At 40.1% G+C, this 14,814-nt stretch overlaps 1 protein-coding gene across 1 annotated transcript in view; it reads left to right on the forward strand.

Annotated features, from left to right (window-relative positions):
• Nucleotides 1–12,116: 12,116 nt before the first annotated feature.
• iqce (IQ motif containing E) overlaps nt 12,117–14,814 on the forward strand; it is a 30,735-nt gene continuing 28,037 nt past the window's right edge. The window contains exons 1-5 of the mRNA XM_063207791.1: nt 12,117–12,647; nt 13,471–13,512; nt 13,612–13,657; nt 13,760–13,825; nt 14,772–14,814. The exon at nt 14,772–14,814 is cut by the window's right edge and continues 101 nt beyond it. Coding sequence (XP_063063861.1) covers nt 12,597–12,647; nt 13,471–13,512; nt 13,612–13,657; nt 13,760–13,825; nt 14,772–14,814 — 248 coding nt within the window. The 5' untranslated portion in view covers nt 12,117–12,596. The remainder of the gene's footprint in view (nt 12,648–13,470; nt 13,513–13,611; nt 13,658–13,759; nt 13,826–14,771) is intronic.

Below are 14,814 nucleotides of genomic sequence, written 5' to 3' on the forward strand. Positions count from 1 at the left end.
AATGTTGAGACATACTGTAAAACGCCATCCTGCATAGTCTACCCCCTATGTGCACCAAGCCAAGCGATGTCTCTCAAGACATCAGAGAACATGCTAAGATGGCTTCACCGACCTGTATATACACTATATCATTGGCTGGCTTTCACCCAGAAAACGGAACACACTGAAGACACTTTGAATAACATGCAACACAAAACACTGTGGAGTATCTTGTACATTGGAGTCAAAAATAGGAACATTCAGGGGAGGCATTGGAGAACATTGGGGATTAAGCTTAACACACCTCTTCTACCTTGAGACCACAAAAAATGCAATCCATTACTGACCAGACCAAAGTGACCAGCACACCATGAAATAATAACATTCAGGGAACATTGATACTACTACATCCTAAATACTACATACCTGTAGTGCATACTCCTGAATTACTGCTCCTCATGTAACACACTCTGACAAGACTGTGAATAACACTCCGGAGTAGATTGTTAACAGCAACTGGAGCAAATCTCTAGGGTTTCCTTTCGACTACCGAATTGCTGGAACGGGCAAACACATAATTAAATCTATATTATAGGCCCTGCCGTGGCCAACCGGTAGGGCACTTGGCTGCCTGTTCGATTCCCGGCCCGGGACCTTTTACCGACCCCTCCCCGTCTCTCTCCCAATTCGCTTCCTGTCCACCTCTCCCACTGTCCTATCAAATAAAGACCAAAAAAAAGGCTTTAAATCTATATTATAAACTTCAATGTCCTACATGTCCTCATCCCATTTTTAGTTAGTGTGTGAGCATCATAAGATCGTTTACAGTACCGTAACAAATTGCATAACGACATGTAACATTAGTGGGTCTCTCTACAGTGGACCTTAAAGGTTATGACCTGGGCCAGGGTCAAGGTAAGGAATAGGATTAGGGTCAGTGATAGTGATAGTGCAAGCACATACAAACTATTATTGCTTTTCGTTACGTGTTCATTAAAAATAAATTAAGCCCTGAGGAAGGTCATAGACCAAAAGCTTGGCTATTAAAACGGGGAAAAAGGGATTTTAAGTGTGCAGACATTTTTCTTTCATAGTTTTTGCTTTTGTCTGGCAACTTAAATTGTGAGTGCGGTGTAATTTGTACATACATAAATAGAAATTGGTTAAATCATTGATGTATATATGTACTATAGTATATACGTCGTTGGGTAAAATAAGTCATTGGGGCTTCAATCATACACACCCACCTGTAGTCTTCTGGTTACTGGACCACAACAGCAAGTTTTTAGAAAAAGCAGAACAGACAGAGTGGCCACCTGACATCACGTATGCCTCTACTGCACCTCACCCTAAGGTCAGGGCAAGGTTAAGAATAGGGTTTGCGCTATTAATCTTAAAGAGACACTGTGCAGGAAATGGTCAAAAAAGGTACTGCAACTATGCTGCTTATTGAAATTGGGCTGCCTATTGCCAAATTCGATCTTTACATGAAAGTTTACTAAGTATTAAACAAATGTTTTTAGTATGGTCCAATTCCAGTCATATTTGCAGTTAAAAATGGCTATTTTTGGAAATTCAAAATGGCAGACCATGGAGAAGATCCCCCTTTTCATGTATGAAAAGTGCAATTTTTCCAGTCATAATGAATATTTAGAATTTGATGCTGGTGTTAAGTATTCATGAAAAGGGTAACATTAGTGAATGGGCAGCATGAATTCTGGAAATAAACAACTAAAAATCTCACACAGTGTCCCTTTAAGGGAAAGTGCAGTACATGATGGGGCATGCTGTGTGTTACGTGTTCATAAACTGGAGACCAATCATTGCATAAAGTAGAGAGGTTGTTTTTTTAACTCACACCAAAGTTGTGTTCTTATTATAGAGGTTGAGTGCACCTATTCCCTCTTACCATTAAAGGCCAACTTCCGATAAAACACAGTTTTACTCACTCCTTTTGAAGATCGGACGGTCACCCCAAGTTAAACTCACTTGCAAGGCTCTCATAGCGGTGCGTCACCTCGCCTGGCTGTGTTTCCCGGTGTTTCCCAATTTACATAAATAATGCAGAGAAACGAGCGAATCACGAAAGCCTTTCTGTGTTTCGTCACGTCGAAAGAAGGCGTTGCCCACAAAGGTTTATGTCGACCCATTTTTCTAAAAACATGTAGAGTATTTTTTTTCTGCTTGTTTTCAATACAAGCAACGTCTGGTGGCCCGAAATCTAGCTTAGCTTAGCTATCAGCTGGTTGTTACTCTCAGGTACACACACAGCACAAAGCCTCATCCATACAGCAAGCCCACTCTGGTTGCTCCGTGCCTGCAGCTCGCCTAGGGGTCGCTGTCGAAAGAGCACAGCCCTGAATGGAGCATGCACGCCTCCGTTGGCGCCCCTATAGTGCAGTACCACCCGGAGAAGTGGCGACTCTGTTTCCCATTACATTCTATCCAAGAACAGGAGGACTGAGCCAATCAGAGACTCGTTTTCACGAGAGCAGGAAGAGTGAGCCAATCAGAGACGCATTTCCACGAGAAACACGGAACACCCTCTCGTTTCTCCACAAGCCACATTGCTGGCTTGCAAAAACGGCTTGAAACAAAGCAACCAGAACGTTTTTTAAAACAGGACCAACGCGTAACACATTCAATAACAATGGGGAACACAGCAATATTAATCAAATGACGTTGAGAGGCCATCTTTAAAAATGACATAGGCCTAAACCCCAAGTCATCTAAGTGCTGGACCACAATATCAAGGTGGTAAAAAGAAGCCTAACAGGCTAGCAGTTGGGGCGGGTGAAAGGGAAGTGCATTTGTCCCTAGTATTGGTAGTGGGGGCCCCTTTATGTCCGTGGCAGACACTATGAGGGACTCCACAAGTGTTTTCCCACAGGTCCATGTGTGCAATTGTTTGCCACTGATCCGCCCTGCACCTTAAGGTTATGTCCTGGGTTGGGGTCAGGTGAAGCGTTAGGTCCGGAGCAGGGTCTGTGTCAGTTATATTTAGTGCATGATGTATATTTTGCGCAGAGCTTATGTTATAACCTTACTGTCACCAAAATGTTACAAGTGCATCCGGACTCCATGAGGTGGTAGCATGGTTTGGAGTTAAGAACAGGATTCCCATGCCAGTTATTTTTAGTGCCTCAAAGTGTATTTTTAGATTAACTTTAATTATAATAAACTGTACAAGTGATGGTAAAAATAAACATAGATAGAAGTGGTCTTCTTTTACACAGTCTGCACACATCCAAAAGAGATCTTTCCAAATCAAAAGTAGCATGTGGTGTCGCGGATGCGTCCGAACCACACCTTATGGTTATGGTCTGGGCTCAGGGTAGGGGTTAAGAATAGTGTCACTGACAGTTATATTTATTGTACATTTATGTTTTTAGGTAACATAATCTGCAAAAGTGACCCACAAATAAGCACTGGCAGAAGCAAATATCCCTTACACAGTGTGGAGGCCAAAACAACACATCCAAATCTGATATTATAAAACAAGTAAAATGTAAGGCAGAAACATGTGACATCACAAATGCGTCCGGATTCGGATTGCACCTTAACCCTCAAGCGACCGGCCTGTTTTTGCGACTAATCTGACCGAGCGGGGTCATTTATGACCCCAAGGAGTTTATATAGAAATACCATTATATAAATTATTTTTTGGGGTTCATTCAAATTTATTTACATCTTGCACATACTTGTCCCTCATCTAAAGCAAAAAAATGTGAATTTGAACTTTTTATTGTTTTGCTAAAAATTAGTCAAACTTATATACGCATATGCTAAATATGATGTATGCCCTCATTTGCATATGTAAACATCAAAATACAAAAAACATCCAATACATTTTTTTCTTCTCTCATCATCAGTAATCAACTGAGAAAGTTTCATGGTGATATCTATCATTTACATTTTTTAGCCCATTCACTTGTAGTAATCTTACCATAATAATACAGTATATTTATGCTAATTATGGAAATTGCTCAAAGTGAAACTTTGAGAAACCAAACTAAATTCTATCCATTAGGCCCATAGATGATATTTCTGCAATAAAACTTTAGGTTACTCAACATTTCTGGGTTCATGAAATCACAAGATCAGAGAATATGGTAATTTACATAGACAAAACCACGTCTCAAACATATAACCATATGCACACTCAAAATTTCTCTGAAACTTTTTCTGGACATTGTAGCTGTGAAAAGGTGTCTTCCATATATATTAGAGCAAAGAAATGATTCAACTGATGATTCAGCCTTTGTATAGCCATAAAATAAGGAAAATTCTAAAAACGCCATTGATTTCTACACTGATGACTTGTTTCCTCCCTCTTTGTTCATCAGGATGACTTCCATTTCATGTTCTCATCATGTGGCTAGGACCACTGTGCCATGATATCAACAAATATGGAGCAATAACAGAGGAAATGCTACCTGAGTGCCCTCACAATATGCTTCGTTGGCTATCGCAGGGGTGCCCTATTTATTTATATAATATATTATATTTTAATACTATAAATGTTTATATTATGAATATTTTAAGTCTGCTGACCATGGCTTGCTCAAAGAAACAAAATACAAAAATCAGAGTTTGAAAATTACAACAACAATGGTCATTATAATGTTGAGTATCTCATGGATCCTCTCGGGGTCATAAATGACCCCAGAGGTGTTTTGATTATAAATCCAATACATATGGTCCAAATCTCACAAAAATCTTTCAAAACATGCACAACATATGTATTGACGAACTCCTAGAAGGACAAGTTTTTCTGATGAAATTTGCAGAAATGGTGTATGAAAATATGTGCCCGGGGTCATAAATGACCCCAGTCGGTCGCTTTAGGGTAAAGGTGATGGCCTGGGTGGGGGTCAGGGTAGTGGTTAAGAATAGGGTCCGTCTCAGATATGTATAGAGTACATTACTGTAAGTAAGCCTATACATAATGTTCAGGGTTCCCACTCTAATTCAGATATAAATTTCCATGATTTTCCATGACTTTCCAGACCCAAAAAACAGAATTTCCATGACCACTTCCGTAAAAAATTTACGTAAATTTGTTTTTTAAAAAGTGTGAAAACCGAAAATTATCTTCATCCCTAGAGCCGACGCAGAGCCACCGCCAGACTTCAATGGCTCATGGCATTCTAGAATGTTGCACATAACAGCGTGAAACCCAACAGTCTCTGGCGAAGCGTTTTAGGATAACCAGCAAGAAACAATGTTATACACCAAACAAAAAAAGTTTCTGCTTTTGCTTTTCCATGACATTCCATGACTGTGCTTGCAAAATGGTAAAATTCCATGACTTTCCATGACTGGAAAAACTTTTATGAAATTCCATGATATTCCAGAAATTCCATGACCCGTGGGAACCCTGAATGTTACTTGCTGTTGCGTGTTGTTCATTCACTGTAAAATGTAGGCTATGTAAAAGTGAGTTAATAACAACATAAACATGTGACATTACAATACACCCTAAAATGGTGGTCAATGTTATTTATGTCAGACTGTACAGTAAGATGGTGGTCAATGTTAGGATCAGGGTACGGGTTAAAAAAGGGTCAGTGTTGGTTATGTATAGTGTGTAGCAGAGATGTGGATTTGTGACTTGTGACTTGGACTGACTTGTGACTTGAATCACAAATGACTCGACTTGAGACTTGACTTGCCAATATTAGGAATGACTTGTGACTTGACTCGACTTGTACGCTATCGACTTGAGACTTGACTCGACTTGACAGATTTAGCTTGCAATGACTTGCAATAGTGCTCCAAGTCAATGAATATTTTTTTTTGCCTTTGTGTGTGAAACAAATGCATGAAAGAAAGAAAAAATAAACAATGAACCTTTAACCATAGTCACAAACCATGCTAAAAAAAAATATGATCAATTGTGGGTTGCATGGTCACCCAAAAAAAACATGAAAGCTTGTCTACAGCCGTGGTGTAACGGTACATGCACACACAGACGGCACGTTTCCTTAACGTCTCCGTGAGCAGTGCGAGTCCGAGAAGTTTGCTCCAAGGACTGTCACCAATATGTGCGTTGGATAAAAGATAAAAGTAATTTAATGACTAATTATAAACCGTGGTAAAACCATGGTTAGTTTTCAGAGTAAAACCATGGTTCAATTTATAGTTAAACCTAGTAAAACCAAAAACCAGTGCCAAACCATGCTGAAAAAAATGAAATCATGGTATACCATGGTCGATTTTCCTAAGGGACATGACTGGCGAAGGGGGACATGCAAAGCAGTGTGGAGATGTAATAAATTTATGACCAAAGGTAATTGTCAATATTGCACATAGAATACAAGGTGACTTGTTAAGGACTTGGAAAAAATAAGACTTGGACTTGAACTTGACTTGGCTTTGGCACGACTTGGACTTGGACTCGACTTGGTCAAATGTGTCGCAACTTGTGACTTGACTCGGACTTGATTGGAAGGACTTGAGACTTACTTGCGACTTGCAAATTAGTGACTTGGTCCCATCTCTGGTGTGTAGCCTAGCAAAGGTATGTAATGATGATCAATACACGTACAATTAGCATCGTCTGCCATCATACAGTGTGTAAGCCCAAAGTATACACAAAGGTTTAACTGTCTCTCTGGTATACACATCCAACCCAGGTAATCAGGACCAAAAAGCCAAGTAAAAAATACGGTCAGCACAGTACGTGACATCACAAGTCTACACGGCACTTTAAAATTATGGCCAGTTAAGGGTCCGAATAGGACCAGTGTCAGTTATGTGTAATGGCGGTCCTGAACGTAATGGCACATCGGTTATGAAAGGGACCACTAAAAACCACTAGAATTACATATATGCTACAGATATTCTTGCATACGCCCAAGTCATACAACATACACCAGCGCATGATCAATGAAACTAATCATTGATAACACTGTAGCGTACTATAATGTGTATGAGGTGTGTAATATACAGTATGAATGCACGATTATTCATCATAATTGTAATCATTGTAATAGTTGCAATTGTGTGTAGTGTAATATTAAATACAGATAATCGCACTCACATGATGAATACTTGCAAGAGATGGATGTGATTGCGTTACCTATCAAAATAGTCATTTTGGCCGTAATCCTGCGGCCCTTGTACATACTATTACTTACAGTATCACATAACACGTGTGTTGATTTGGCTCCTGAACTCACTGGCTTGTGCAGTAATCCTGGAGGTTCCCGTGTGTGTGAGTGGGGTGGGGACGGCTCCTAATCTGGGCCCTAAAAAAAGCCACGTCACCCGGGGCCAGCTACCTAAATATCCTCCAGACTAATTCTGTGGGCCTGTGTGTGTGTCTATGTGTGTGTGTGTGTGTGTGTGTGTGTGTGTGTCTATGTGTGTGTGTGTGTGTGTGTGTGTGTGTGTGTGTGTGTGTGTGTGTGTGTGTGTGTGTGTGTGTGTGTGTGTGTCTACCTGTGTTTGCATGTGTGCCTGCCTGTGTGTGCGTGTGTGTACAGTATGTGTCATGTCCACCTGTGTGCGTCCATGTGTGTGTGACTCTGCATAACTGTGTGTGCATGTGTGCGTGCGTATGTGTGCACTGCATGCAGTGTGTGTGTGTGTGTGTGTGTGTGTGTGTGTGTGTGTGTGTGTGTGTGTGTGTGTGTGTGTGTGTGTGTGTGTGTGTGTGTGTGCATGTGTGCGTGCGTATGTGTGCACTGCATGCAGTGTGTGTGTGTGTGTGTGTGTGTGTGTGTGTGTTTGTGTGTGTGTGTGTGTTTGTGTGTGTGTGTGTTTGTATGCGTACATGCAGCCATTTCCATGCCTGTACTGCATGTGATCTTAAAAATCTCTCAGAGTTGACCTGTATCTGATCTGAACTGATGTACAGCACAGTACGCACAGTCCTGCTGCAGGCAGACCACTGCTCCAATCATGATAATCTAATGTACAACACAATACATCATGTATTCTCTCACTGTACTGTAGGTTATCCATGAATATTCCCCCTAAAACATTGGCACATACAGTAGCCCCATCGGAGTGCAAAAGGTGGCCATTGAGTTTGATCATTCTCTCATATGATTGAATCGTGTTTTTAAGTAATTCCATTCAACTTTTTTGGCACATAGCACCATCTGAGGTGGCTATTGAGTTTGATCATTCTCTCATATGATGCATCGATTTTTATTTTTTTAGTGTTTCCATTCAACTTGTTTTCCCCCCAAGAAGCTGTAATGTTCCCACACCCACACCAATATAAATTAGCACTTGATGGAGCAAACACTCTTGACATGATGTTTAGTTTAGTTTAGTTTGTGTGTGCGTGTTTGTGTGTGTGTGTACTCGTTATTTACTCTTTATTAAAAAAATAATAAAAAACTAACCCCTCTCTGCAACTGCACTTGTTGTTCTATATATCTCCTGTGCACTTTGTATTTGCTTGTGATGTGGCTTGATTATGTCCTCTTTTGAAAGTCGCTTTGGTCAAAAGCGTCTGCCAAATGCAATGTAATGTAATGTAATGTAATCCAAAAGTATTATGTATGGAAGTTAGATCAGAGAAAAGAATAAGATATATTCACTGCGATATCATAATTCTGTGCATAACAAAGCAACAGGCCTAGTCCTTTCCCTCGAACATTGATAGAGGAATGACGGTACTAGCAGTGTGTAATACTGCAGTGAAAGTACTGTGCATTTTTCCTGACAGCCTTGTTGCTAACGAAATGCCATACAACTTCCCACTGCAACCTATTAAGTTGCAGACTTGTTAGCAATGACGCTTTCGAGAAACAGAGAGGTAATAAATACAGAAAGTGGAAAGACATAGACACACTGGCTGTGACACAGACTAGAGGGAGAGAAAATAACATTTTGTAAGACAACTCTTTTCAACGGCCAAGAAATACTGCATTAATGACATCTGAAAATTGTCAAAACAAAAATGCTTTTTTAATTCTCAAGTGTCTGTGAATCACAAAAAATATATATAAAAAATATAAAACATATAATAAAAAAGTCGTACAAATCCCCTCCCCCAGAAAGCTGAACAACAAATAGGATAGAGCATACTAGAGCGCCTCTACTAATACCAGTATGTGATCATAATAATCACAAAGATTTGACCTACATCTTAAGTTACATGATGTACTTTACTTTCGGTGCTGGTACAGAACATTGCATTTCATTTCATGGTGACCCCGGGCTCAACCTTTCCCACAGAGACATAACAAAGCAAAGGGCATTTGAATGTTTCTCTCTCTCTCTCTCTCTCTCTCTCTCTCTCTCTCTCTCTCTCTCTCTCTCTCTCTCTCTCTCTCTCTCTATGTCTGTCTCTCTCTATCTACCTATCTACTATTGGCTCGTTCCCCAGAGGTAGGAGCTTCCCAATATGCAACAAGGAGTCAGCTACCTCACACTTGATAGCATTCCAACCAGCAAGTCAAACAAACTACAAACATGGAGGGACAAAAATGCATATCCACTTCTCAAAGATGTCAGCAATGTAAACAATGAGGTGTGAACAACACCATGCGTTTTTTCATTGAGCTGCATTTCATCTTTGAAAGAGGCAATGTCTATATAACTACACCTTAGAAAGGTTCACTATTCCCAACACTGTGCGCTGCCATTGCTGTGATGACATCACGATTGTCAATGGGAGGAAGTCGGGGTACTTCTATTTGACCCCAGCTCGCGACTTGAACATCCCGCTTCAACAAGCGTTCCAATGCATTTCTGCAAGTAGGAGGTCAGAAACATCCAACATCTCCAACCGTTGGGGAATGCGCCATATCTATCTGTGTCTTGCTCTCTCTCTCTCTCTCTCTCTCTCTCTCTCTCTCTCTCTCTCTCTCTCTCTCTCTCTCTCTCTCTCTCTCTCTCTCTCTGTGTGTGTGTGTGTGTGTGTGTGTGTGTGTGTGTGTGTGTGTGTGTGTGTGTGTGTGTGTGTGTGTGTGTGTGTGAATGTGTGTGTCACATCATGTATTAGCTGTATAGTACATTGCTGTTCCAATCATGTACCGTACTGACAAAATCCCTTTTTTCCCACAGGGCATCGTGCAAACTGTAGATTTGTATACGCAGATATTCTTGCAAATACAAATATAAAGTGCATCTCACATAAAGCATTTCAACGAGGCAAGACATTTTAAAACGCTTTTGGCTTTGCTCAGGATACCAGGATGATAAAATTGAAGCTGGTGTCTTAATTTTTCATAACTGGACTGGCTTTATATGATGGGACGGTATGCCTGTGTGTCTGTATGTGTGTAGGCTAATGTAATGTTAGAAAATGTGCATATTTTAAGTGCATTACACATGGACAACACATTTGAGTCTGTACTCATTACGGCTTGTAAAGTTAAGTGTGTTTCTAAAATATCAATTCAAGCTATTTTCCTCCTACCTGTTGTGTATTCCTTTGCTTTTGACAGACACCAGAATTCCTGTTCACTTGGTCGTGAAGTCAGTTGTAAAACATTATGCCACGACGTTAGTAACAAGGTCCAGAAAGTAGTCCTAAGCGAAGGTCTTCCGTGAGAGAGAAACAAAACTTAAACAAAAACAAATCACAAAATGGGTCACTAGGTGTCCCATCATCGTAATTTGATTTGCACAACATGTTTCCAAACCTGCCCAACCTATTGACCATAACACTGGCCTCAAATAATATTATGGCACCCAGTATTGTGATGACACGTAAGAGCCCACCACTGATGGTCCCCTTTCAGACCCAATTTCATTACCTGCTTAATTCAATATAAAAGAAGATATTTTGAAGTTTTCAATACTTTATTACAAGAGTATGAAGCTATTATATGCGTTAGCCTATATCTCAATTTAATAGAATGTTTTGCTTTCAAAGAGGGTTCAGACTAAATCCCTGTGAGATATCAAGAAAGAATCTAGTTCATACTGGTGAAAACAGATAAGATAGATAAAACATTGTTGTACATGGAGAAACTGAAGTGCCACTGTGCATTATATTTCAACTGAGACAGTTCCCTTCACTGAACAATGATGTAACTCCTGAAAGTTACGTTCATATCTTAATCATAGTAGGCCTATCATATAAAACAAATAAAGGATCTGTCCAGTGGCCAATTTAGATAAATAAACTGAAAGGGACAGTTAGTAAGAGGTTTTCCTTATTGTACCCTTTCCTCATTTCCCTTATGTCCCATGAGTTAAATCCAATGAGTTATTTTAGCTATTACAACACACCCGACTGTAATTATGCTCTTCTGAAGTGGCAACAGCAAAGTTGAAGTTAAAATGTTTGAAGTAACAACAATAACAAAACACCCGTCACATTCAGCAATTTACCTTATTCTGTGCGTTCCGAGAAAGTCTTTGATCTATCCGCAGCTTTGTCAAGAGTTGTGCTGTCAGCTACGCACAGAGTTCAGCAGTCCTATACCGTGATGAGAAGGCACCTGCTCTGTTTTTTCTCTCTCCAAATGGCAGTGAGGTTGCAGTCACACACACGCATATGCTATAAGCGTTCATTAAGTTAAGTGGACCCAGCACCTCGTCCTCACATAGCGCACATAGGTAATGCTGATTATATAACCTTTGCCAGTCAGAATGAAGCATATACCAGGCGATGCTGTAGGATACTTGTTTGACAGATCACAGCGGAACACGCCTTCCCAGTGCCGCTAGCCAATGGAAAGCCTCAAAAGATTACCTGCGCGTGTCCATAGGCTAGTCTACTTAAGAAGGGACACGCGTTTGAAACAAATCCTAATAATGAAATTAATGAATTAATTTATTAATGAAATAATTCATTTTAATCCACATGTCTGTAATAGCCTACTCTGTATGCTCATGTGTGCGTTGGTGCTTGGGCATTGCAGTGCAAGAATGTGAATGAGAGGATGCCTGATATGGAGTCTTTGTGTTCTTACATTCTGCAAAGTAGGCTACACAGTGCATTAGAAATATAACTTTTAAATTGGTCTTTGATCGATCTTTTATGAAGTATCAAGTCTGCGCAATTCCGTGCACAATTGGTCGGAGTGTTTTGGGTACTGTGGTTGAATGCGCAAATGTTGCGTAGTATGGACGCTCACCGATGGACTGCGCTGTTGCTGTTTTCACTTCAGATGTTTCTGGTTGCTAGACGACTGATACATTGTTACGAATCTCATGCAGCAGGACACGGACAAGAAAAGCGTTCCAGGATTGTTACTTTGTATCAGCTAGCGTTGCAACGAGAAGCTGGTCGCGTGTGATTCCAAAAGCAACTTACGCAGTTGCATGAGAAGGAAATATATTTTGCAATAGCTGACAGGCAGAATTCATGCCTCAAACGTTGTAGTGGTGAAGCTGCAGCTAAGCTAACTGTTGTAACAAGTCGTCTACAACCTTTTCTGTGGAACACTGGAAATTATGGCGATGATGCTCAAGCTGGTTAAAATGTAGCCCACTGTTTGCTGCCTTTTCGCCTAGTTTCGCGTTGACATGCCTCTTTCGGTTTGTCAACAGATGAAATATGAAATTCTTATATGCACAGGAGTTGTCTTACAAGAAAGAATGTCTCAGGTAAAACTGGCCTATTGATATTACATCAATAATAGGCCTACGGGGCTGACGATTTCACGTTTTCTTGCGTTATTTTGGGGAAAACAACAGCCATGTCTTTAGGAGTAAGCGATTTCATGACTGATGAAGAGCTGGATGAGTTGGTAAGGAATAGCCTTGCTTGTTGAAACCATTGTCATGTTCAGAAATCATTGCATGTGTTGTAGGCCATCTATCTTCCACATTTTCATCTGAAATAGAAACGTAAACAAGTATTTCACAGGAAGTTTGTTATTGTAAAAGTTTTGATGTGTGTTTTCAATGTTTGTTTTGCCTGTGATATCTCATTTTAGGATAGTTATTAATGTGTCATGTGTAGCAACGTGTGTGTGTGTGTGTGTGTGTGTGTGTGTGTGTGTGTGTGTGTGTGTGTGTGTGTGTGTGTGTGTGTGTGTGTGTGTGTGTGTGTGTGTGTGTGTGTGTGTGTGTGTTGTGTCTATATATTTTGTGTTGTGTGTGTCATTTTCCAAGTTTAAATTGCAGGTTTGTCTCGTGTAATTCCCAATGCCATGTGTAATGCCTGTTATAAAAGACCACTCGATTCTTATACTTTTATCATTATGTGTATGTATGTATGCTTCAAAACAACTTAATCTCCTCCAGGATAAAAAAAACAGCAACACTTTACTTGAAGCAGGTGTCATAAGCATGTCATTAGAGTGTCATAATAGTGTCATAGATACTGTAAGTCATAAACATTATGGCCATGTCCTAAACATTTTATGACTGTTGGCCTTAAGTGACATTCAGTTATGGCAAATACAGAAATATTTATGACATGGCCATAATGTTTATGACACATGCATAACTGTGCCATGACACTATTATGACACTGTAATGACATGCTTATGACACCGGCGTCAAGTAAAGTGTTACCCTAAAAATGTTACTCTACTCTACTCAACATGACTTGTTATGCTTTCACAGGTTGAAGATGGTCTTTCCCACATCACTTACGTCTCAGACAAGGTAGTCTATGCCTCTGCAGATTGGCAAAAAAAAGACAGTCAAAAAAACAGTGAGCTTGAAACATTGTTGACAATGGAACTGCAATCCTTTTTTTTACAGAACGTGCACAAGAAAAAGACCATGAGTAAACCACCTCTCTCACCCAGTATGTACCATTTTATTTATTGCATGACACTTTCTACCCAGAGAAGATAGTTAAAATTCAATGTAATTAGAGCCTAATGTTAGCTTTTCTGCCATCCTGTAGGATCTCCATATCTGACGAGCCTCAGCCGCAAACCCAGAAGATCTGTTACAACTGCCTGGAAAGCAAGTGAGTGACAAGAGACAATGTACACTGCTACATTCTCTCTCTCTCTCTCTCTCTCTCTCTCTCTCTCTCTCTCTCTCTCTCTCTCTCTCTCTGTCTCTCTCTGTACCGATGGTTTATCTGTCTGATGTAATTGTGTTGATGTGGAAAATAAGTTAGTAAGTGAAGAGTTTATATGCAAAACGTTGTATCTACCATTTTTGACTTTTGCATTTTATTACTGAAAATGACTATTCAGAGGTCCTATCACCTATGTATGAATTCTTGCCATTCAGACATTTTGAGAACACACTTTTTCAACCAGTATAAAATGCATTTTGCAATGCAATACGATGGAATGCCCATCAAAATTTCAATTTTCCAACATTCTACAAAATGTAGATACACTGTTTTGCAAATGAACTCTTCAAGTCTATGTTGAATTGCATGTTTTTAATGGCACTCTTGTTCACAATTCATTCATTCCTTACTGCTCACAACCAGCCCTGGCAGGGAGCTCCCCTAGGTGGCCGCTGGTCTCTGCCTGAGGTTTCTTCCTGGCTATAGGTTTTTTTTTTCTCAGACCTCATTGAGTTGTTTTCCCCCTACAAACTATGATTCAAGCGAAAGGGAGTTTTTCCTCAACCCTAATGCCACCAGGGGCCGCATCTGAGCGCCCAATATCTGTGTGACTATCTATGACTTGTGCTAGACCCAGCCACTATGGACCTTATGCATCTAAGAATCCTGGTCCTAACCTACGTTGACCTTATGACTCTACAATCTCTATCTATCTCTTCTTCCTTCTATTTCTGCTCAGTCTCCTCTCTACCTCTCCTTTTAAATCCATCTCTAACAATGATGTTTTTTTCTCATTTGTGAAGCACTTTCAGTTACATGCCTTGTATGATACAGTGCTATACAAATACAATTATTATTATTATTATTATTATGTTATTTCCTGCCACAGCTCTTAGCCAGTCTCCTATGAAGCCGGACTACGACTCCTCCCA

The sequence above is a fragment of the Engraulis encrasicolus genome, chromosome 1 (assembly GCF_034702125.1).
Source record: "Engraulis encrasicolus isolate BLACKSEA-1 chromosome 1, IST_EnEncr_1.0, whole genome shotgun sequence".
Lineage (NCBI taxonomy): Eukaryota > Metazoa > Chordata > Actinopteri > Clupeiformes > Engraulidae > Engraulis > Engraulis encrasicolus.